The 24,091-nt window shown below is 41.2% G+C and overlaps 1 protein-coding gene across 3 annotated transcripts in view; it reads right to left on the reverse strand.

Annotated features, from left to right (window-relative positions):
• C5H8orf34 (chromosome 5 C8orf34 homolog) overlaps positions 1 to 24,091 on the reverse strand; it is a 355,582-nt gene that overhangs the window by 107,460 nt on the left and 224,031 nt on the right. For all 3 annotated transcript variants that reach the window (XM_056522121.1, XM_056522120.1, XM_056522122.1), the window contains exons 9-10: positions 18,010 to 18,095; positions 12,402 to 12,475 (exon numbers count right to left, since the gene is read on the reverse strand). In XM_056522121.1, coding sequence (XP_056378096.1) covers positions 12,402 to 12,475; positions 18,010 to 18,095 — 160 coding nt within the window. The remainder of the gene's footprint in view (positions 1 to 12,401; positions 12,476 to 18,009; positions 18,096 to 24,091) is intronic.

Raw genomic sequence — 24,091 nt, forward strand, 5'->3', positions numbered from 1 at the left:
TATATATGTGTGTGTATATAAATTGTCCATGCGGACATTCCACAGACACTGGAGCTCTGGCAGAACATTCTGGCACTAGGACAACTTGGAAATGCACGTCTCATAGACAGCATCGCATTTCTGAGCAGGATCTGCAAAAACATCGAACAGGTTCTATGTTTTTGCGGATGCCGGAATCAGGTTTTCCGTGGCAGATGTCGCTGCCGTGGAAATTCTGCCGTGTCCACAGAGCAGCAGAATCCCATTGAAATCAATGCTGCGAAATGTCCATGTGGGATATTCATGAGAAATTCTGCACAGACATTCTGCCGTGTGAACATACCCTAACACTTCATTTCTCCTGCAGGAAAGTTATAAACTCAATTCCTTCCATAGATTACAACTTAAATATTGGGGGACCAACTCAACCTGTTATCTACTTACAGAATTGTCCAAAGTAGACAACCCCTTTTAATGCTTGCTGGAATTTACATTGGATTTATACTCTGTTGCTTCCTGTAACCCTTTAATAGCTCGATAATACATTTTACATTGAGACATGTAATATTTTCTTTTTCGCTTAAAAGTGACAGTAATTGTTACTAGAAATTACACTAACTCATTTAGTAAACCTACCCAATAACTAGGAGTGTCTTTTCATTTAAAGGGGTATTCCGGGATTTAACATTTTAAAGGGGATAAGATGTCTGATTATGGAGGGCCCGCCGCTGGGACTCCCCGCGATCTCGCTGCAGCACCCACATTGTATGTGGAGCTGTGTCTCCAGTTTCAGAAACCTCTGGTTTCCGGGACTGGAGACGTGACATAGCGCCACGACCAACCCCCCCCCCCCCCCTCATGACGTCACACCACGCCCCCTCCTATAGACATGAATGAAGGGGGCATGGCGTTATGTCAAGTCTCCCATCCCGGAAACCAGAGATGCAGCTCCGGAAACAAATCCCCTATCCTTTGGATAGGGGATTAAATGTTAGATCCAGGAATACCCATTTAAGGAACTGCAGACTAATTAAATAGTAAGCTCATTTAGATCCCACAAAAAAAAAAAAATATATATATGTTACTCAGTACCTAATTCTATACATCTATTTTATATGCCTTTATCACCTATATTTATTATAAAAATACCTTTTTTATTAGCTCACAGTGTTAGAAATCCTCTCGGTAAAGGGGCGTGTCCCCCCTTGTGGTGGTGGGAGGTGATTAGTGTGTCTGCTCATGCAGCCTTGTCCATGAGTCATCTCATGTCCATGACTTATGGACTAGCCTGATGCCGCTGCAGGACTAGTTAGTGTCCCAGTAGGTATGGGGACCCCTAGTGGTGGGATTTTCAGGGTCCGTATTCTTTATTAAATATTTTAAAACCTTTTAAACAATCATATTACAAAAGGTCTTTAATTTTCATCAGTAGCAACATATAATTTTTTATTTTATTTATAGTGCCCATTTAAGCTAATGTTTCCAAACCGTCGTTGCCTCCAGCTGTGGCAAAACAACAACTCCCTGCATGCCCAGATAGCTAAAGGAGTTGAAGTTTTGCAACAGCTGGAGGAACCCTAGTTGGGAAACACTGGTCTAAGTTGTAGTGGACACTAAGCACCTCCATAAATAATAGCTGGATGTCATATTTCCCTATGGGTGTCACTTTAAAGGGGTAATCATATATCTGGGCTGGCCAATAAAAAAAAAATAAAAAAAACATCAGAACTGGTTCTAGGAATATTTCCTAAAACTATTCCCTATAGAAACATAATGTGACCATCTTGTTTATAAATAATGCATTTTCGGATTGTAATAGAATATTCTGCTATATTGGTTATTTACAAGGATTTAATGATTTCTAAACCTTTCTCATCTTGAACATAAATGATCACACTTCTTATTGAGTTGACTTATTCTTGTCAAAACAGGATTAAAATATTAATGCAACTGACAGATATTTACATATCACAAAAACTAACAAATAGTATACAGTATATATGCTAACAATATGGAGGTAAAGCAATGTCTTATATGTAAAAGCTTGAAGACTGTACTTTCTATACTTTGTATATTCCCATGCCGGGGCTGTGACACTTAAGTGGGCTAGTATGTCACACCTCATGCATCTACATTCCTGAGATTAAAATGTCACTTTTCATTATGTCAACTAGCAGAATTATATCTTAACCTCCAAACTGCAAAAGCAACACAAGATGAGATGTCATTCCGGAGTCACTTCAAAGTCAGTATTTAATGCAGAAATCATTACTGAGCCTAAATGCCATTCTTCACTATGCAAATTATCTGCCAGCCTTTCCCATTACTAGTATAAAGGGGCAGAACTTGCTCTTTATTAGAACATTACAACGGTAATATTCATTACAATGTTCAAGTGAAAGCCTAATGTAGCTTTAAAATACTCAAAATAGAGACTCTGTGGGCAAATAAACAGATAATACAGGTTCTTACTCCTTAACCCCTTAAAGGGGTACTCCACTGCCCCAGCGTTTAGAACATTTTGTTCCGAACACTGGATGTGGGCTGCGGGGGTCGTGACATCATGGTCACGCCCCCTCATGGCATGGCCCCCTCCCATAGACTTGCATTGAGGGGGCGTGGCATCACGAGGGTAGTGGCGTGACGTCACGACCCCCGCAACCCGCACCCAGCGTTCAGAACAAAATGTTCTGAACGCTGGGGCAGTGGAGTACCCTTTTAAAGCGCATCAATATTTACCCCCTGAAGTTATGCACAATATGTAAAATCTGTGTAGCACAGTAATGAAGGCATACCATTTATTGTGTAATCGCTGTCTTTATGACTGTAAAAACTGCTTTTAGAGCCAGCAGGGGAGCATGTGCTGCGGGCCGCTGTGTCTTACTACACAGCAGTCCCATCGCTGACAGAGAGGATAGGCGTGGTGACGGCTGTTAAATGAAATAGTGTGTTCTTTGTGTTTAGCCGTTTCATGAGTAAAAACAGGCTAAATAAAAAAATAAGCATTTTTTTTATAAAAAAAAATATATTAAATTTTTTGGGCTTATTTTTGTACTGCTCCAAAAATGGCAGAAAAAAACTGTATCTTCTCCTTGAGGTTTCTACACTCTTGCTGGGTGGAATCTGCAGCTACTGACCAGCAACATCTACTGCTACAGACTGTTTAACCCACACTGGACTGTTCTGTGTCTCCTGCCACTACCGCAAGCCTGGTGGCCCGTCTCACCTCTGCCCGTATCTCGGGTGTCTGGTTTTTCTGGCCTGCCTGGTCAACTGTTACCTTACCAGAACCACTCTTGGGGCAGCGAATTGGTGTCATCTAACAGCATAAGTCCAACTTTGGAATAAAAGGTGAAAAACTAGAGGATACTTAGACTCCATTCAAAGTCAAACCAGTAGGTAACACAGCAGGTCCACATCCATTGGGCATTACAGTTTGCTCAGACTATAGACCCCACTAGCAACATGACAATTCTGGAGTCCAGTTGCCCTTACCTTCTAACTAAAGTGGTGATCCAAAGGTCTACCATGGCTTCATTAACCAGTGTTTTATCCACTGTGAACTGTGACTCCTAAAAAGGTGTGAAACAGCTGTGTTACCTTCCGGTTTGGCTTTGGGACAAATTGTTAGCGGAGGAGTCTAAGTATCCATTAGAACAGAAGGAAAAAGGACCCATCTGCAGACATTACTGTTTTGGGGTTGTTGTCCCTCGTCAGTACAGTCACATTTTGTTAAAGAACGATGAGGAACATTGTTCCTCAAATATTTCACCTAACCATATTTGACACTATAACAAGTTTACGATAAGAGAGTCAACAAATAGTAATTCCATTGAGGCTATTTGCATAGAAAAAAAACTGCACGTAACAGTTCATAAAATAAACCACCAGCTGCCTGTTTCTTAACATTTGGTTCCAATCTTAGCAGACGGACTGAAAAGGCAGCGATATATCAAGTAGTCAAATGCATTGTGCACGCTTCTAATTGGATAATTACATAAATAATCTATAATAACGTATAACAATAACATCAAGGCGGTGGATGTTCTCCTTGCTTACGTTGGTTCTAGTACAATGTTTAATTGCAGGAGGCACAACGGAAGGAAAGTGAGTTGTTGAAGGTCACAAAGTGCCATGAGAAAATCCCCAGAGATCTAATCATCGATTCCAGTTCTAGCATTAACCTGCTCACCCTGCTGAACTATTCAACTGAACACTTTCTTATAAGTGGTTGTTCCCACAATCAAGTGTCTTCTGTACATAAAACGCATGTCCAGCCCAAGACAAATGCGTCCATCCAAAGTAAATGCCAATTACATAGTGTAGGCCCCTATGTGGGATATGATTAGCACATTATACAAGGTCACTTGTCATCAAATGGTACATGAGCTCAGATTTCTTTCACACATCAAAAGATATAAGCCGCTTAAAGAAGCTTGATGCCAATAAGTACAAGGAGATAATTGTATGGCGCACGTCTGGAATTTTTAACCTCAATAATTTTCCCATTGATCACTTTTAATGCTTACTTGACAGAAGTAAAAAATCACTTGTTGATATATAAGGGTATTGTGGTATCATTATTCATTAGGTTAATACATTTGCAGACTCTACATTTATGAAATGCACTGCAAAGGATATCCTAAATAATATATATTTTCAGATGCCCTACTGTGTTAGAGAAGACTGTTACTAGAGAAGGATCTCTTGTTCAAGACACTTATCTATTCAAAAAAGCAGAAACTATTTATTTTTTCTGGAGTAGTCAGCACATCCGTGTATTACTGATGTACTGTCTATTCATCTTAGTAGGCACTGTGAAATGCTATATTTCTGTAGCTAAATTGAACACTTGCTAATGTTTTCTCACACAGATAGCTGGAGATCCTGGCAGTGGGACACCCTGAAATCAACTTTTTGCCACGAAGACCCTACATTGAAAAATAGATTGCCCAAAGTGGGTAACCTTTTTAAAGGAAACTTATAATTTTCATGCTGCCCAAATCAGTCATCGGGGCAGTACCTGTAGTAGTTTCTGCTTGCTCCACCAGCCTTGATACCCAAACAGGGATCAATCTATGAATCAAGGTAGGTGGTACAGGAAAAAGCCCCAGGGACCACCAATGACTGGTTAAGGCAACATGAAAGTGAGAACAGTGATGAGATGATAGTTATTAGTGGTACATATTCTGAATCACTATTACCAGTGATTGGGCACTTCCTACATTTCTAGACAGAGAACAGGAAACTGTTGGGGATCTGCAGGAAGTGAGTATTTGTTATGGATGTATAGCTTCTAAATCTTAGGATTTTTCTCTGGGCAAACCCTTTACTTAACTGGTATAGGAAATGCAGTTATATATATATTTTTTTGCAGTTGATTATATAGCATAATCTCTTTAATGTAGTTAACACAACCTGTGTAAAGTAGTTAACACAATAGAGCACAGTATATACAGAAGATAACACAATAGATGACACTGTAAGAAATGGATCTAGATAGGTTGGAAGCTTGAGTTGGGAATGTGGTAGATGTGGTTCAACACTAATGAAGATAATGCATATGGCAAGGGAAACTCTCACTAAATGGGAAAACACTTGATAAAACTGACATGGTAAAGGACTTACTGCAGGAATTTTAGTTGACAGTAAATTTAACTGTAGCAACCAGTGTTAGGCAGCGCTGTCAAAGCAAATAAGGCCATGGGGTGCATTAAAAGGGCATAGATGTGGTATTATCACAGAACAAAACACTAGTCACGCTACACATGGAATACTGTGTTCAGCAAACAAGAAAGATATAGGAGAGCAAATTTAAAAGGCATGCAGCCAGAATTAGCAAAATGAGGGTTATTTCCTATAGAAAGATACACAACAGCCTAAAGTTGGGGACAGCACTCCAACCTAGCGCAAGTGACAGCCCGCTCAGTCACAGCCAGTGCTTAGCTAACCGGGCTTTCACTTGCAATCGTCTCAGAGGGTGGGGGCTGGAGTGTGCAGAGGATAGGTAAGTAGCCAGGCCCCGTACAGGAGATCGCGGGGGACGGACCCTCTGCGATCAAACACTTTTCCAGGTAACTGAACTTAACCCCTATCCACAGGATAGGGTATCAGTTCAGTTACCAGGAGTACCACTAATAAGTGACTTCTACACAATAGAAACTATAAGGGGTACTGGAGAGAAAGTTTTCTTATTTTGTATTCTCTGCACACCTTATAGATATTTATTTCTGATCTGATTTATAAACTTCATATATAGAATATTTAATTAGAATAATAAACGAGAATAAATCATGAGTTCTGGAGGCCCAGGTAAAACATTAAAGGCAGCGCTCCAAGGCAGCAGTGCTAATTACTGTGCTATTCCGCAATCCAATCTTGTCCAAATTAAATTTTTTACGACTATTAGAAATCAACCTGGATTTATGCAATATCGCAAAATCACTAGGTCACAAAATTACTAGGTAATTCCTAATATCACTAGGGAATTGGTTTAATGACTACCACATCCTTGCATTAATAATTCTATGATAGAAAAAAGGTTATCAAACTATATAGTAATTCACTGGTATAAAGTCACTAATAAGCAAAGCAATAGGTTTTAATATCTACAGATGTGGTGATATCAATGGGTACCTTTTACATTCCGGGTAGAGAACAGTGCAAACCTGAATCTCCCCCAAACCACTGTCCCTACTTATTTGGACAACCTTCCCTAAATGGTGGCCCCCCAAATGCTGGCCATCAGAGAAATCAGAAGGATTGGACAAACCAAGTAAGCAACACACAGGCAAACCAGTACAAAATCAAAAAGGCACAAGATAAAACAGGGACAGGCCAGAAGTCAGTATTAAGGACAAGTAATGGGATAAACCTAGATAGCGGCATAGTACAAAGTAAGCAGACAAACAAATGACAGGCAAAAGCCAGGATACACAGGTCTGGTCACAGAAAACCCGGAAATAAAGAACACTACTGAAAGGGTAAGAACATCTATCACAGGCAGGGCAGAAGTGCCGTTTAAATATCCCACCTCTAGAAGGTGTAAGTACCAGTGCCGAGCTGATTGACCTAGCACTCCTACCTTCTGATTGGCCAGCCATGTCATTCATTGACATACAGCCCTGCAATTGTTGTCAGGACGATGAGAGAAGCTGCAGGGCATGACATGGAGCAAGGTGAGGTACATAGGAAACAGTACCACAGAGTGCCAATTGTTATAAACCTTCATACACATCAGATAGAACCTGACCATTGTAAGAACCCAAAGGGTTATACATCCCTGAGAGTGTTTGTTTGTCTGGTTGCTGTGGCGGCGCCTGGCTCTGTGCTGGACAGCTGATCTTGTTGGTTCCCCTGTGTGTTGCCTATTTGAGCCTCCGGTGTGCTTCCAGACCTTGCCTGCGAGAGTTTCTATAGTAGCTAGCGTTTGTCTCTGAATTTCTGATTATTCCGGTATTTATGATATTTTGGCTTGGTATTCTGACTATTCTCCTGTATTTGTGATTCGGCAACTTTGACAACTCCTGGTATAGATTTGGGTAATAGACTTTGACCTATTGTGTCTGTGTGTTTAGTATTACTATTGTTAATTTGTTTGATTCCCTACAATATCCCAACCTCTGTCTGTTTTATAGTTTATTTTGTTGACAGTAGACATGTGCAATTCGGTTCGGCACGAATGTCTAATTTACCGAATTTTACCGTTTTCGACCGATCCAAATGCACAAATACATATTTTGAACATTCCCGAACAGCCACGATAATACGAATAGCAAAATAACGAATGCATTCGTTATCTGTAAACGAACGTAAAGAATTCATTCTAATAACAAAAAAATAATAAAAAAGATACAGTAGTGATGGAAAAAATTGTATCTAACGAAATGTATCTTTTTTATTATGAAATGTTTATTAATTTTTAAACAGGGATCAATTTATGTGAGTGGGTAAAGCACTAAAAATGTAGTCGACAATAATAAAAATGTAGTGTGTGTGTGTTTTTCACTATTTTCTTACATTTTTTAGGTAGTACTACTACTCCCATCATGGAACACACTGTTTCATGATGGGAGTAGTAGTTACCTGTACTAATTGACAGATCGCCAGGGTTCGTTGCGATCTTCTTGTATAATGTATAAATGCGGCAGCCGCTCTTCTATGGTCCCTTGCACTCACGTATATATACACATATTCATATTTCGCGCACAGCTGTGATTGGCCAGATGGTTCCAGCCAATCACAGCTCTCTGTGAGAAATAGGAATATGTGTATATATATATATATATATACGGCCGTGCAGGGGACCATAGGAGAGCGGCCGCCGCATCCATATATTATACAGGAGGATCACAGCGGGCGTCAGGATTGATACCCGCAGTGATCTTTCCTTTACTATAAGTACTACTACTCCTAACATGGAGTACACTCTGCTCCATGCTGGGAGCTGTAGTACTTACATTAATAGACAGATCGCAGCGGGCGTCAGAAGTTACACTCGCTGCAATATGTCTATTAATGCAGGTACTACAGCTCCCAGCATGGAGCAGAGTGTGCTCCATGTTGGGAGTATTAGTACCTGCAGTAAGGGACAGATCCCAGCGGATTTCAGACTCCTCCAGACACCCACTGTGATCGTCCTTATGTGAATGTCGGGATCAGCTGTTCTCAGGGCTACAGAGCCGGGAGAACAGCTGACGCTGAGCCGTAGGTATGCATCGTATATCTACTGCCCAGCAATAACTTACAGTGAGCCTGCAATGTGTATACAGTATGCACATTGCTGGCTCACTTAACCCCTTGCTGAGCTGGGCGCTATGCGCAAGCCCAGCAAGGAAAGAGCTAACCCTTTGGGTGGTATACACTATATACAGCTATCTATAGATAGCTGTATATAGTGTATACAGAAGACGAAAGTCCGCTTACTTCCCTCGAGTAGCGGGCAGGTCCGTGTAGCACCGCCCCCTAGTGATTATGTCATTAGGGGCGGAGCTACAGAAGGGAACTAGGCTAGTTAATCTGAAGCTCTGTTCACATTGTCCGTTTTGTATAATGTGAACAGACCCTTCTGGCAGTGTCTTCCCAGACAGGGAGACTCCAGCTGTTGCTAAACTACAAAGGCTATCTGAGCATGCTGGAAGTTGTAGTTTTGCACCAATTGCTGGCTCCCTGTTTGGGTAAACATTGCATCATGGGTGCTCTCCCCAGCGGACAGCGTCAAAAATGTCATAACCAATTTTTTGTGGGTTTTTTCTTCTCGTTTCAGATCCGTGTATGCAGAGGATTACTGCGGATTTGATGGATTGCGGCGGATTATTTTTTTTTCTTTTAATAAAATGGTTAACAAGGGCTGTGGGGGAGTGTTTTTTTAAATAAAATTTTTCCAATGTGTTGTGTTTTTTTTTAATTGAATTTTCAGGCTTAGTAGTGGAAGCCGGTCATATTGACTGAATCCATTACTAGGCCAGGGCTTAGTGCTAGCCCCAAAAACAGCTAGCGCTAACCCCCAATTATTACCCCGGTACCCACCGCCACAGGGCTGCCGGGAAGAGCCGGTACCAACAGGCCCGGAGCGTCAAAAATGGTGCTCCTAGGCCTAGGCAGTAACAGGCTGGCGTTATTTAGGCTGGGGAGGGCCAGTAACAATGGTCCTCGCCCACCCTGGTAACATCAGGCTATTGCTGTTTGGTTGGTATTGTGCTGAGAATAAAAATACCTATGTGTTTTTTTTTTAAATTTATTTAAATAAAAAATAAAAAACGCTCCAGGCCTGTTGGTATCGGCTCTTCCCGGCCCCTGTGGCGGTGGGTACCGGGGTAATAATCGGGGGTTAGCGCTAGCTGTTTTGGGGGTTAGTAATGGATTCAGTCAATAAGACTGGCTTCCACTACTAAGCCTGAAAATTCAATAAAAAAAAAAACACAACACATTGGAAAAATTATTTTATTTAAAAAAGCACTCTCCCACAGCCCTCATTAACCATTTTATTAAAAGAAAAAAATAATAATCCGCCGTAATCCATCAAATCCGCAGTAATCCTCTGCATACACGGATCTGAAACGAGAAGAAAAAAAACACAAAAAATTGGTTATGACATTTTTGGCGCTGTCCGCTGGGGAGAGCACCCATGAATGCAATCTCTCCCCAAACAGGGAGCCACCAATTGGTGCAAAACAACAACTCCCAGCATACCCAGACAGCCTTTGGCTGTCTGGGCATGCTGGGAATTGTAGTTTAGCAACAGCTGGAGTCTCCCTGTCTGGGTAGACACTGCCAGAAGGGTCTGTTCACATTATACAAAATGGACAATGTGAACAGAGCTTCAGATTAACTAGCCTAGTTCCCTTCTGTAGCTCTGGCCCCTAATGACGTCATCACTAGGGGGCGGAGCTACACGGACCTGCCCGGTACTCGAGGGAACTAAGCGGACTTCATCTTCTGTATACACTATATACAGCTATCTATAGATAGCTGTATATAGTGTATACCGCCCAAAGGGTTAACCTACACTGTCTAGCAGTGTAAGTTAACTCTTTCCTTGCTGGGCTTGCACATAGCGCCCAGCTCAGCAAGGGGTTAAGTGAGCCAGCAATGTGTATACTGTATACACATTGCAGGCTCACTGTAAGTTATTGCTGGGCAGTAGATATACGATGTATACCTACGGCTCAGCGTCAGCTGTTCTCCTGACTCTGTAGAGCTGAGAACAGCTGATCCCGACATTCACATAAGGACGATCGCAGCGGGTGTCAGGAGGAGTGACATCCGCTGGGATGTGTCCCTTACTGCAGGTACTAAAACTCCCAACATGGAGCACACTCTGCTCCATGCTGGGAGCTGTAGTACCTGCATTAATAGACATATCACAGCAAGTGTAACTTCTGATACCCGCTGCGATCTGTCTATTAATTCGGGTACTACAGCTCCCAGCATGGAGCAGAGTGTACTCCATGTTGGGAGTAGTAGTACTTGTAGTAAAGGAAAGATCACTGCGGGTATCACTCCTGACACCTGCTGTGATGCTCCTGTTAAATGTACAGATGCGGCGGCCGCTCTCCTATGGTCCCCTGCATGGCCATATATATACACATATTCCTATCTCACACAGAGAGCTGTGATTGGCTGGAACCATCTGGCCAATCAGAGCTCTGCGGGAAATAAGAATATGTGTATATATACGTGAGTGCAGGGGACCATAGAAGAGCAGCCGCCCCATCTATACATTATATTGGGGGAATGCAAGGGACCCTGACGATCTGTCAAATAGTACAGGTAACTACTACTCCCATCATGGAACAGTGTGTTCCATGCTGGGAGTAGTAGTACTACCTAAAAAAAAAAAAATTAAAAGTGAAAAACACGCACACACTACATTTTTATTATTGTCGGCTACATTTTTAGTGCTTTACCCGCTCACATAAATTGATCCCTGTTTAAAAATTAATAAAAATTTCCTAATAAAAAAGATAAAAAAATTTCCATCACTACTGTATCTTTTTTATTATAATTTTTTTATGGTACCCTACAAAATTTTTATAAAAAGGTATCTCCATAATTTTTTAGGATCGCCAAAGTCCAAAAAAGAATAAAAAGATTTACCGAGTGTACCCGAATACCGAATGTATCCGAAAAATCAGACCGAACACCCGAATACCGAATGTATCCGAAAAATCAAAACCGAAAATATTACCGTACCGAAAAATGTTTCCAAAACGAAAAAATGAACCGAAACGAAAATTTTTCTAGTGCACAAGTCTAGTTGACAGTGACTTCCATCACTTCTCTAGGAAGGGACTGTCACCTTTTTTGTTGATCCGCCATTTAGGGTGGATAGGCAAGTAGGCAGGGATAGAGGGATTGGGTGAGATCAGTACTGCACTCCTTCCCTGCCCATACATGACAACCATACTCATCTATTTTGAGACTGACAAACTGTCTATATGTATGGAGACTTTTCGACTCTTCTCAACAATGGTAATGGTGAGAACAGGACAGGTGTGTTAGATTTCAACTGCCCAATTCTTGTGTTCTCAGAGAGATAAGCCACTCTACATTCAGAACACATGAATGCTTGTCTTAGTATGGAGTGATTATGAGAGTTAGCTGTCAGTGAATGAGCATTCATCTGACAGCTATGTGTATGGATACGTTAACACTTCTGGCCTGCCATACCATCGGACAAACATATGTATGTTCTTCTGTGCTTGAAAAATTTTCTCCGGTTTTGCTACCAAACCAAAACTATACTGGTACTGTATCCACTTGTACATACAATTTGCAGCCACAATACATTTTTCAGCCATTACAAATGTTATTTTTCTATTTTATAGTCATTAGCAGCATTATAATTGTCATTATCATCCATATTCTCAATACCATCATTTTAACTGTTATCCTTGCAATAGACAACATTGTATACTTACAGGTCCTGTCACTTGAGATGCACTTTCAAATTCTTCATCATCCTCCATTAATGTTTCTGCTCCGGGCAATGATTCTGTTCCAAGGAGACATAAAAAAAGAAATACGGTAGCTTCGTGTTCATGTAATTACTTTGGAATAATTAATCTCTTGAAATATGTAAACCTCTAGTTTCCATGCCAAGACTATATAAATAGGTTTAAGAGCAGGTTTTGAATTACACAGGTACTATGTTTTATATCTTGCCTGCCACCGAGCACATTTTGATGAGTGATGTCTTAATGGATTGAAGCAGCCTATCTTATTTGATCATGATGAAAACAAAAAGGCTCATAGCGCCAAGAATTACCAGTGGTTAAGCCCAAATATTGTGATATAATAATAGATGCCTGCAGGATATTTAAGGTAGCAGAAGTGCACTCTTCGCATAATGACAGCCTATCATCTGTCGTCTTTCACAAGTAAGGAGTATAAGTGTTCCATCTACAAATAAAGGCTGCATGTATCCCATTGACTTAATCACTACATAACACAGATCTAAACATGCCTGTAATTCAATCATTGTGTTCACCCACAATAATTGAATTTAATGACCAGGAAAAATTGATCTATTATTTGTCCATTAGGATGACAGTATCTACAGAAGCTCGGGGCAAGATGTGTGTACGTTTGCTCCTACAGTACATTCTAAATAGACCATAACTGACTGGAACAGAAGATGTCACATATGACTTTGCACTAAGAAGCTCTAGACACTCCTTTGGTGCCTCAGTACAGCCCTATGCTAAAGAAATATTTTCCTGAAGAAGCAAAACTTAGCGGGACTCCTGCGATCTCTGTGCAGCACTCGACGTTCGTTTAGAATGCTGGGTGCGAGTGGTGGAGGTCGTGACTTCACGCCACACCCCCTCAATGCAAGGCTATGGGAGGGGGTGTGGCGGCCGCCAAGCCCCCTCCCATAGACTTGCATTGAGGGGATGTGGTGTGACATCCCGAGGGGGGAGTGACAATGACATCACGATCCCCCACCGCCCGCTCCATGCATTCGGAACAAAATATTCCGACCGCTGGGGCAGTGGAGTACCCCATTAAAGAGGACTTCGTGTCCACATTAGAAAAACATCAAGTCTGTAATAGTTGGAGCAGGTTTAACAACCACCCATTGTGTCACCAAGTGGTTTGACTTTGAGCCCCTGGATTTTACCCTTTACCTCCTATAAAGGCATATGGAGTGGTTATGGTGTATGTGACAGATGGTGTATGTGACAGCTGGCCTTGTAGGCTAAGAGACAAAGGGGTCAGGTAAAAGAGAAGTTCAGATACAGGATACGGTCTGTACTGGAAGAGCATAGCCAGTGGTCAAGCAATAGGTCAGAGAGAGTAGTACAGTCAGGAACAGATCAAGATCAGACTTTGGTAAACGGCAAAGTTCAAGACAGCGGACAGAGAAGACACCAGGCAACATTCTAGGATCAAACACACTAGTAGATAAGCAAACAACAGAACACCTTGGCAGGACACTAGCAAGCTAGAAAGCAACATTTTCAGGCACGGATGTGGCTAGTGAAGTTGTCTGATATGCCAAGTGATTGATAGTGGTTGGTTGGAGAAGGATTTGGGTGCACATGATGGCCCTTTAACACAAGAAGAGAATGCGTGCTCACCTTACCGGCAGGCCCAGCATCAGGAACTGCACCTGCACAGACTGCACAGTAAGGATCAGAGGTAACACAGCGGCTGTGCCCTGTTTGCCTGCGGGGTGCTCCTATTGGCATTACAGCAGACACCTCATCTTTTCCAGAGAGTATCCCTGTAAATTTGTACCACAGAGGCTGAGACCCCTTTGGGCCTTAAAACAGAGATTGCTTGGATAAATGTACTTTAGGGTGCATTCACACAGGCGTATTTGTCAGCGGATCCGCTGACAAAGGCCCCTAAAGTGCTGCCCTCTTTGTGCCTGCTAATAGCGGCAATCCGCCGCTACCAGCAGACACACTGCGATGTGCGAGTTACCCTGCAGTGTACTCGCACACATCGCGGCCGCTCTCTGTGTAGCTCAGGGAGCCGGGGGAGCGGCCGCGATGTGCGGGATGTGCGGATACAATGCGACTCGCACTTCACAGTGTGTCTGCTGGTAGCGGTGGATTGCCGCTATTAGCAGGCACAAAGAGGGCAGCACTTTAGGGGCCTTTGTAGCTTTTCAGCTGCGGATCCGCTGACAAATACGCCCGTGTGAATGCACCCTTAGGCTCTTCTGGGGGAGTTTTATTTATTGCACTGTGAGTGTCAGATATGGGCAAACAAATCATCTGGAATTTGAACTTTTTGCAGCCTTTATTTATTTATTTTTCCCTAAAAACTGGAGGAATAGGTTTCTGCCTTTTCTTCCCTGCTTAGTAACATCAGTATTATTCGATAGCTCTTCTGATATCTAGGAATATTTATAGTGCAACATCTCATGGAACATGGCGCAATTCTGTCTGCTGCTTCTTGAGGTACAGTGGGACCATAAAACTTCTACAGATGGCACATTATTATTCTTTAGGAGTATCATTCTTTTACAAGTGGTGTAGAGCTGTTATACAGCTGAGCGAATGGGTAAAGAATAATAATTGTCATGATCGCTATGGAATGGAAAATTATAAAACATCACGCTATTATAGCCATTAACATTCTGATTTATACAAGCAGTGCCTTCTAACATCTATCCATTAATATGCTGACATTTTCCATTACCGTACACAATATATTACAGAATATGCTGCATGCCATGCTTTAGTATATGTAATTGCAGAAAACATATACATGTCAAGGTAAATGGATACTGACCCTGCTTCTATTTATTATAGAAAGTCAACTTAGCAGCAGCTTCTAGAACACATCCTCAGGGGTTATGAATTGCCTATTAAGATTAACTTAAAGGGGTACTCCGCTGCTCAGCGTTTGGAACAAACTGTTCCGAACGCTGGAGCTGGTGCTGAGAGCTTGTGATGTCATAGCCCCACCACTCATGACGTCATGCCCGCCCCTTCAATGCAAGTCAATGGGAGGGGGCGTGACAGCCGTCACGCCCCCTCCCATAGACTTGCATTGAGGGAGCGGGGCTATGACGTCAAGAGCTCCCGACACCGGCTCCAGCGTTCGGAACAGTTTGTTCCAAACGCTGAGCAGCGGAGTACCTCTTTAATAATATTTTAAATGTGTTGTCTGGAGAATCCTTTCTTGAGTTAAAACTCTCCAGACAACCACACTAAAATTTTACTGTGCTAGTATATCCACAGTCCTAAACTACCTAATGCAGATCAAAAATTTCTATGTATTGTAAAATATATTCCAATATGTTGTTCCTCTAATACATGACCCAGATCTAACATGATTGAAGAACTGACCATTTTTGGAGCCAGAAAGCTATTTTAACATTGGTGAATGTAAATAATGTGGATTATAAAGCTGAGTAATCTTGTCCTTACTTTGCTTTCATCTGCCACAATCTTATAAATCTACTCATGTGTAAAGACTACTCAAGTAGTCACCAGATATATGCTCCCTGTGGTCCATTTACAGCAGTCCAAGATGAGTGTCCTGTATACAAGGAGATGGCAGCTGATAGTCTTATCACAAAAGGTGATGGTCCAGGGAGGATCTGAAGACATTGATGAAGGGTTGGAGGGTAAGTACTTGTTTGATGTGCATGTTCTGCTTTCTGTTCATTAACAAAAAAATGCATTGCATTGTTCCTGGAATGTATCATCCAGTTGTGAGGAAAAAAAAAAATCTGTTTCCTAAACGTATATATTGTATTTTCTGCTTAGTCGGCAATGATAATAATCTTCATTTTTATAGCGTCAACATTTAACTTTACAATACAGGTACATGTGCAGACAAAGTCAGACATTACATAGTAACAAAGAAAATAACAACTCAAACAATAGATATGAGGGTCCTGATCACAAGAGCTAATAAAACTTTAGCTGTTATCCTAGTCGGAATGTTTTTTGTAACGCCCTTTTCCTATATTTTCAAATAAAAACATTATTTGGTATGACCGTTTGCTAACTTGTATGAACCAATAAAATATTAGGTGAATGTATAAGGTGATCTGTGAATGTAAAGAAAAAAAGGACCAAAGTTCAGAATTGCTGATTTTTGGTGACAATTTATATTGGGAAAATTTATAAAAAGTGATTAAAAAGTCCCATCTAAACCTAAATATTGCTAATGAAAACTACAGCACATGGTAAAAAAAAATTAAAGGGGTTATCCAGGAAAAAACTTTTTTTTATATATCAACTGGCTCCAGAAAGTTAAACAGATTTGTAAATTACTTCTATTAAATTTTTTTAATCCTTTCAGTACTTATGAGCTTCTGAAGTTTAGGTTGTTCTTTTCTGTCTAAGTAATCTCTGATGACACGTGTCTCGGGAACCGCCCAGTTTAGAAGAGGTTTGCTATGGGAATTTACTTCTAAACTGGGCGTTTCCCGAGACACGTGTCATCAGAGAGCACTTAGACAGAAAAGGACAACCTTAACTTCAGAAGCTCATAAGTACTGAAAGGATTAAGATTTTTTAATAGAAGTAATTTACAAATCTGTTTAACTTTCTGGAACCAGTCGATATATATAAATAAAAAAACGTTTTTTCCTGGAATACCCCTTTAAGGTCAAAGGAATCAGAATCAGGAAGTCAAATTAAAGCAAGTGTATTTTTAAATTTATTTATTTGTTGAAGTTTTAAATCTTAGAAGTGATCAAATTTTTTAACAAGCTATATAAATTGGGTATCATAAGTTACACAATAAAGATAACATGTCAGTTCTACTGTAGTGCTTTTGATTTACTTTCACCCCACAAATATTTATCTATTTATTTATCTATTTTAGTTTTACAGTGCATTTTGTGGCAAAATAAAATACAATTAAATGAAAATGGCCCTGTGGATGGAAAATTGAAAGAGTTATGGTTTTTAAAGGCGAAGAGGAAAAAATTTAAACACAAAATAAAAAAATGGCTGTCCTGAAAGGGTTAATTTGCAATGGATGTTACTAGAAGTTAAACAAAACTGTGACCAATACCAACAGCTTCTAAAACTAAACAATATCTGATCTACTGATCTACTATCTGCCCAGGAAAAATCTGGGCGGACAATCTGTGTGTAGCAGGCCCTGCCATAGTGAGTTGGCTCTTGTACCACATGCATATCACTGTATTCTGCTAAAAGAATGGACATTTTGTTCGATGGAGTATAAAATTTGAAATTCTACAGAGGAAAATTCAGCAGTGTTCACATTGAAGACCATGGGGGGGGGGGTCTGCCGCATTGAAATCTGCTTCTGAATTTTTACCTGTTTGCTGCTCAGAAAATGTTTTTTTTTTTTTTTTTTTTTACTCTTTTGGGTAGTTTTCACCTATATAAAAACAGCTGATTTGCAAATTGCATAATAGCATTTGCTGTAGAAAAAAAAAAAAAAAAAGATCAGACCTTATGACAGAAAAAAAGTCTGAAATGTTTAGTTTATTTTTTATTTTTATATATATATATATTTTTTTTATAAAGAAAAAGCTATTTTTTGAGTCTGAAAGAGCACGAGAATATGAAGATCTGTACTCACCACTTGCATTTGTTGCAGCTTTCACAGAAGAGGAGTATTCCTTTGGCACCACCTCTTCTCCCTGAGCTAGAGTTTCTCCTTGCAATCTAAAACACAGACGCACAATTACAGAGGAGCCCTAGGACCCATAAATAATGTGTTAATATATACATGGCAGATACATGGCTTACCATCAGGACAGAATTGAAATAATACACCATACAAAAAGATCATGACAGAACAGCTTATGAATTCTATTTACGGTAGGCTAGTTTAAGACAAGTGTAATACAGAAAAATCTTTGGATCTTTTTTATGGCCGTAAGTCCTGACTAAATGGTGGGTCTAATGACCTGAACTGAAATTGTCTTTAGTTTGGATGTTTGTGTCTGCTTGCCTGAAACCAGCCTTACTTCTTGTTTCCATAGTGATTCCTGTGAAAAACATTATCATAATTTTTATGTTTATTGTTTTTTTTTTTTAATTATTATTATTATCCAGTGATTGCTGGTGAGGCCCACAATTGATTGGGCCTTGTGATGGCTCGATAAATATGTGCCGATCCCCTAGATCAGTGCTTATAATCGGAAAAGCGTCGGCCACTGTAAAAGGGCTCATAGGTGGAGATTCATCAAACCTGTGGAAAGGAAAAGTTGCCCAGTTGCCCATAGAAACCTACCAGATCCCTTCTTTCATTTTGCAGAGGCCTTGTTAAAAATAAAAGAAGCAATCATAAATCTCCCCATAGACTGTACAGATAGAAAGCACTACATTCTAAACAGGATAAGTAGTGTGAAGGATAATGTTTCACACAAAGACATTTTTTTTGCATGACTTTAAAACATTTGCTTGAATACCACTAAGACTATTTCTGCTTTATGGGATCACTTTATTGTTTTCAACAAGCTGAACCACGTGCACCACTTTTGTCCTCTATATAAAAATATATGTGTCTGTTGCTACCTATGCACAAAACACAATCTCCCAGAGGGAAAAACCCTCAGAATAATATCCCCAAACAAGGAAACCCCCCCCCCCACATTAGTATAAAATTATTAATAAACTTTATTATACTCCCTAGAGTGTGAAACCCAAATTAATGTAAACTTGTTTAAAAACACAGTGTGCTTCCGATATTGTGCAGCTGCACTGATTAACACATAGAAGAATGCATTTCACTCCTTTTGTACGTATGTGACACGCTATGTATATATCTGTGTTATCACAGCGGTCACAAAGGAGAGGGACATGCATTCAATAATAAGCTTATGCTCCGGTATATGTTCGGTACAGCATACTGCTAATTAATATAGCATAGTTAGCCTGTCCGACGTTTCGCTGGTGGGACCGGCTTTGTTAGGAACTGTCCAGAGCAGGAGAGGTTCATTATGGAGAATTGTTCCTGCTCTGGACAGTTCCTGACATGGTCAGAGGAGTCAGTAGAGAGCACTGTGGACAGACAGAAAAAGAAATTCTAAAATAAATTTAACTTTTTTATTTTTCCGCGTATGAGGGCAAATTTTTTGCGCTGTGATCTGAAGTTTTGAGCGGTACCATTTCTGCATTGATAGGACTTATTGATCATTTTTTCATGATATAAAAAGTGACCAAAAATACACTATTTTGGACTTTGGAATTTTTTTGCGCGTACGCCATTGACCGTGCGGTTTAATTAACAATATATTTTTATAATTCGGACATTTCCGTACGCGGCGATACCACATATGTTTATTTTTATTTACACAGTTTTTTTTTTTGTTAATGGGAAAAGGGGGGTGATTCAAACTTTTAGTAGGGAAGGTGTTAAATGGGCACTGTCATGAAAGAAAAAAATTGATATGTTATAGTACTTAACCCCTTAAGGACCACGGGTTTTCCCGTTTTTGCACTTTCATTTTTTCCTCCTCACCTTTTAAAAATCATAACCCTTTCAATTTTGCACCTAAAAATCCATATGAGGGCTTATTTTTTGCGCCACCAATTCTACTTTGCAGTGAGATCAGTAATTTTACCCAAAAATCTACGGCAAAACGGAAAAAAATCATTGTGCGACAAAATTGAAGAAAAAATGCCATTTTGCAACTTTTGGGGGCTTCCGTTTCTACACAGTGCATTTTTCGGTAAAAATGACACCTTCTCTTTTTTCTGACCCCTATAACTTTTTTATTTTTCCGCGTATGGGGCAGTATGAGGGCTCATTTTTTGTGACATGATCTGAAGTTTTTATCGGTACCATTTTTGTATTGATCGGACTTTTTGATAGCTTTTTATTCACTTTTTCATGATATAAAAAGTGACCAAAAATACGCTATTTTGGATTTTGGAATTTTTTTGCGCGTATGCCATTGACCGTGCGGTTTAATTAATGATATATTTTTATAGTTCGGACATTTACACACGCGGCGATACCACATATGTTTATTTTTATTATGTTTATATATTATTTATATGGAATTTGGGGAAAGGGGGGTGATTTAAACTTTTAATAAGGAAGGGGTTAATGTGTGTGTGTTAAACATTTTTTTACCTTTTTTTCTTTTCCACTTTTAGTCCCCTTAGGCGACTTTTAGGAGGAATCATTTGATTCCTCATACAGATGAATGGGATTACATACAATCCCATTCATCTGTGTGCTCTGCGCTCGATTGATAAAGCCTGGTCCTGCCAGGAGGAGAGGTAAGCCCTCAGGCTACCTCAGTAGTGGATCGCCCCCCCCCCCCCCCGCGATCGCGCTGCGGGGGAGCGATCCACCCCACTGGACCACCAGGGTTGCCCTCCTAGTGGCCGAATGCATTCGACAGTGACGTCGCTAGTGAATTTCGACTCATTGAAGCCTGGCAATGAGTCGGAATTCACTCACTGCGGTGCTCGCTCCCGCCTGTCAATCAAACAGGTGGGAGCGAGCGCTGAGAATAGAAGAAGCGCTCATTGGCTCCCCTGCTCCCTGGCCTTGCACGCCGGCCCTGCCTCCCGGCATCCCGTCGCTGCTATCCTGCCCGTCGCTGCACTGCCCTGGTATGTCGGGGGGGTTAGGTGGGGGGGGTGTTCGGGTAGCGGGTGTTCGGGTAGCGGGTGTTCGGGTAGCGGGGTTCAGGGGAGGGGTAGCGGGGTTCGGGTTGCGCCGCGGCCATGTATTGTTTTTAACACAGGGTGCCTCCAGTTTTTCCCCACTACAACTCCCAGCATGCCCTGACAGCCAATAGATGTCAGGGCAAGCTGGGAGTTGTAGTGGTGAAACAGCTGGCGGCACCCTGTGTAGATGAACTAAGGGCAGAAGTCAGCCCCAGCAGGCATCAGTGCCGTCACGCCTGCTGGGGAAGTATGCCTGGTAGTGAGCACACTACCAGACAGACAAAACTGCATTTTTTACATAGTGAAAAAATATATAAAAAATAGGCAGGGAGGAGGTTAGGGATAGATGGGAAATAGGCAGGGACAGAGAGGGAAAAAAAGGATGGTGGGAGCTACCCTTTAAATGATCTTTATTCACTTTTTTTCCCCACTATTTTTTGCAATGTTATAGCTCCCATAGGGGGCTATAACACTGCACACACTGATCTTTTACATTGATCAGTGGTTTCTCATAGGAAACCACTGATCGATGATTCTGCCGCTTGACTGCTCATGCCTGGATCTCAGGCATTGAGCAGTCATTCGGCGATTGGACAGCATGGAGGCAGGTAGGGATCCTCCGGCTGTCATGTAAGGGATGTTCGCGATTTCGCGGCAGCGATCCCAAACAGCTCCCTGAGCTAACCAGCATGCGTCTAAAGGGTTAATAGCGCGCGGCACCACGATCAGTGCTGCACATTATTAGCCACGGCTCCCAAGCCGTGGCCCCGCATTATAGAATGGGAGAGGACTCAGGACGTACGTCCTGGGTCCTTAACAGGTTTATGAAGACATGTGAAGACCTAGGCTGCGTTCACATCACGATTTCTCCATCCGACTTGAGTACACAATTTTCTAACTTAAAATCATGTGAAATTGTATATAAAGTCGGATCCATTGACCTCCATTAAAAAATCGGATCCATTACACACATGCGATTTGATCTGCATACGATTTCACACGATTTATTTTCAGCTCTGAAATCGTGGTCAAACCCGATTTCAGACCCGAATAAGAATCAAGGGAAATCGAATTTGGATCAAATCTGATGTGTGTAATGGATCCGATTTTTTAATGGAGGTCAATGAATCCGACTTTATATACGATTTCATACAAGTTTAATTAGAAAATCATGTACTCAAGTCGGATTGAGAAATCGTGATGCGAACGCAGCCTTACACATCATTCATGCTGCAGTGGGAACTCTGGGAAGAAGGATATGCAAAGCAGTTTTCTAATGCCCTATTTTAGAACAGCTGTCTACAGGTGAGTATTCTTTCCTTCTGGTGAGATTTCTGGTTTGGCATATATTCCCAAACTTGTTCTAAGACCCATGGATTGTAGTGAAACATTGGCCCTAATTTATCAATCTGTCTGAGACAGAAACTGGAGTGATTTTCCCAAGCAACCAATCACAGCTCATGTTTTATATCTTATGGAGCTCTGATAAAATGAAAGCTTAGCCGTGATTGGTTGCTTGGGAAAATCACTCCAGTTTCTGTCTCAGACAGATTGATAAATCAGGGCCATTGAGTTTAAAGGGGTACTCCGGTGCTTACACATCTTATCCCCTATCCAAAGGATAGGGGATAAGATGCCTGATCGCGGGAGTCCTGCAGCTGGGGACGCCCGCGATCATGCACGCGGCACCCAGTTTGTAATCAGTCCCCAGAGCGTGTTCGCTCAGGGTCTGATTAAGGTCGACCGCAGGGCCGGCGGCGTGTGACGTCACGCCCCCGTGTGACAGCATGCTCCGCCCCACAATGCAAGCCTACGGGAGGGGACGTGATAGCTATCACGCCCCTTCCCGTAGGCTTGCATTGAGGGGTGGAGCGTGACGTCACACGGGAGCAAACACGCTCCGGGGACTGATTACAAACGGGGTGCCGCGTGCATGATCGTGGGCGTCCCCAGCTGCGGGACTCCCGCGATCAGGCATTTTATCCCCTATCCTTTGGATAGGGGATAAGATGTGTAAGCACCGGAGTACCCCTTTAATCCCTTCCCTCTTTGGTGATTTTTCATTTTTGCACTTTTGTTTTTTCCTCCTCACCTTCTAAAAATTATAACACTTTCAATTTTCCACCTAAAAATCCATATGTGGGCTTGTTCTTTGCACCGACAATTTTACTTTGTAAAACCATTAATAATTTCACCACAAAATCTACGGCAAAACCAGAAGAAAAAATATTTGTGGGGCAAAATTGAAAAAAAGGCCTTTTTGTAATTTTTAGGGGCTTCCATTTCTACTCTTTCTACAGTTTCGATAAAAAATGCACCTTATATTTATTCTGTAGGTCCAAACAGTCGTGCGGATATCCATTTTATATAGGTTTAAATTTATTTTACTACTAAAAAAATTATAACTACATGCACCAAAATTAATAAGTTGAAAAATGTCATCTTCTGACCCCTATAACTTATAAAAAGTGACCAAAAATGCGCTCATTTGGACTTTGGAATTTTTTTTACAAGTACGCCATTGACCGTGAGGATTAATTAACAATATATTTTTATAGTTTGGACATTTATGCACGCGGCAATACCACATATGTTTATTTTCATTTTTATTTACACAGTTTTTTTTTAAATTGGAAAAGGTGAGTGATTCAAACTTATTAGCGAAGGGGTTAAATCACATTTATTAAACACTTTTTTTTGCAATGCTATAGCCTCCATAGGGGACTATAACATTGCACACACTGATTTCCTACACTGATCACTGCCATGCAATAGCATGGCATTGATCAGTGTTATCGCCGCTCGACTACTCCTGCCTGGATCTCAGGCACGGAGCAGTGATCCTGCGATTGCACAGTGAGGAGGCAGGAAGGGATCCTCCTCGTGTCCTGCAAGCTTTCAGGATGCCGCAATTTCACCATGGCACCGAACAGCACCACTGAGCTAAACGGCAACGGTTTACTCTCGTTTTATATGCGGTGATCAAGTTTGATCGCCCCGTCTAAAGGGTTAATGCCGGACATCTGCCCAAT

Source organism: Hyla sarda, chromosome 5 (genome assembly GCF_029499605.1).
Source record: "Hyla sarda isolate aHylSar1 chromosome 5, aHylSar1.hap1, whole genome shotgun sequence".
NCBI classification, from domain to species: Eukaryota; Metazoa; Chordata; class Amphibia; order Anura; family Hylidae; genus Hyla; species Hyla sarda.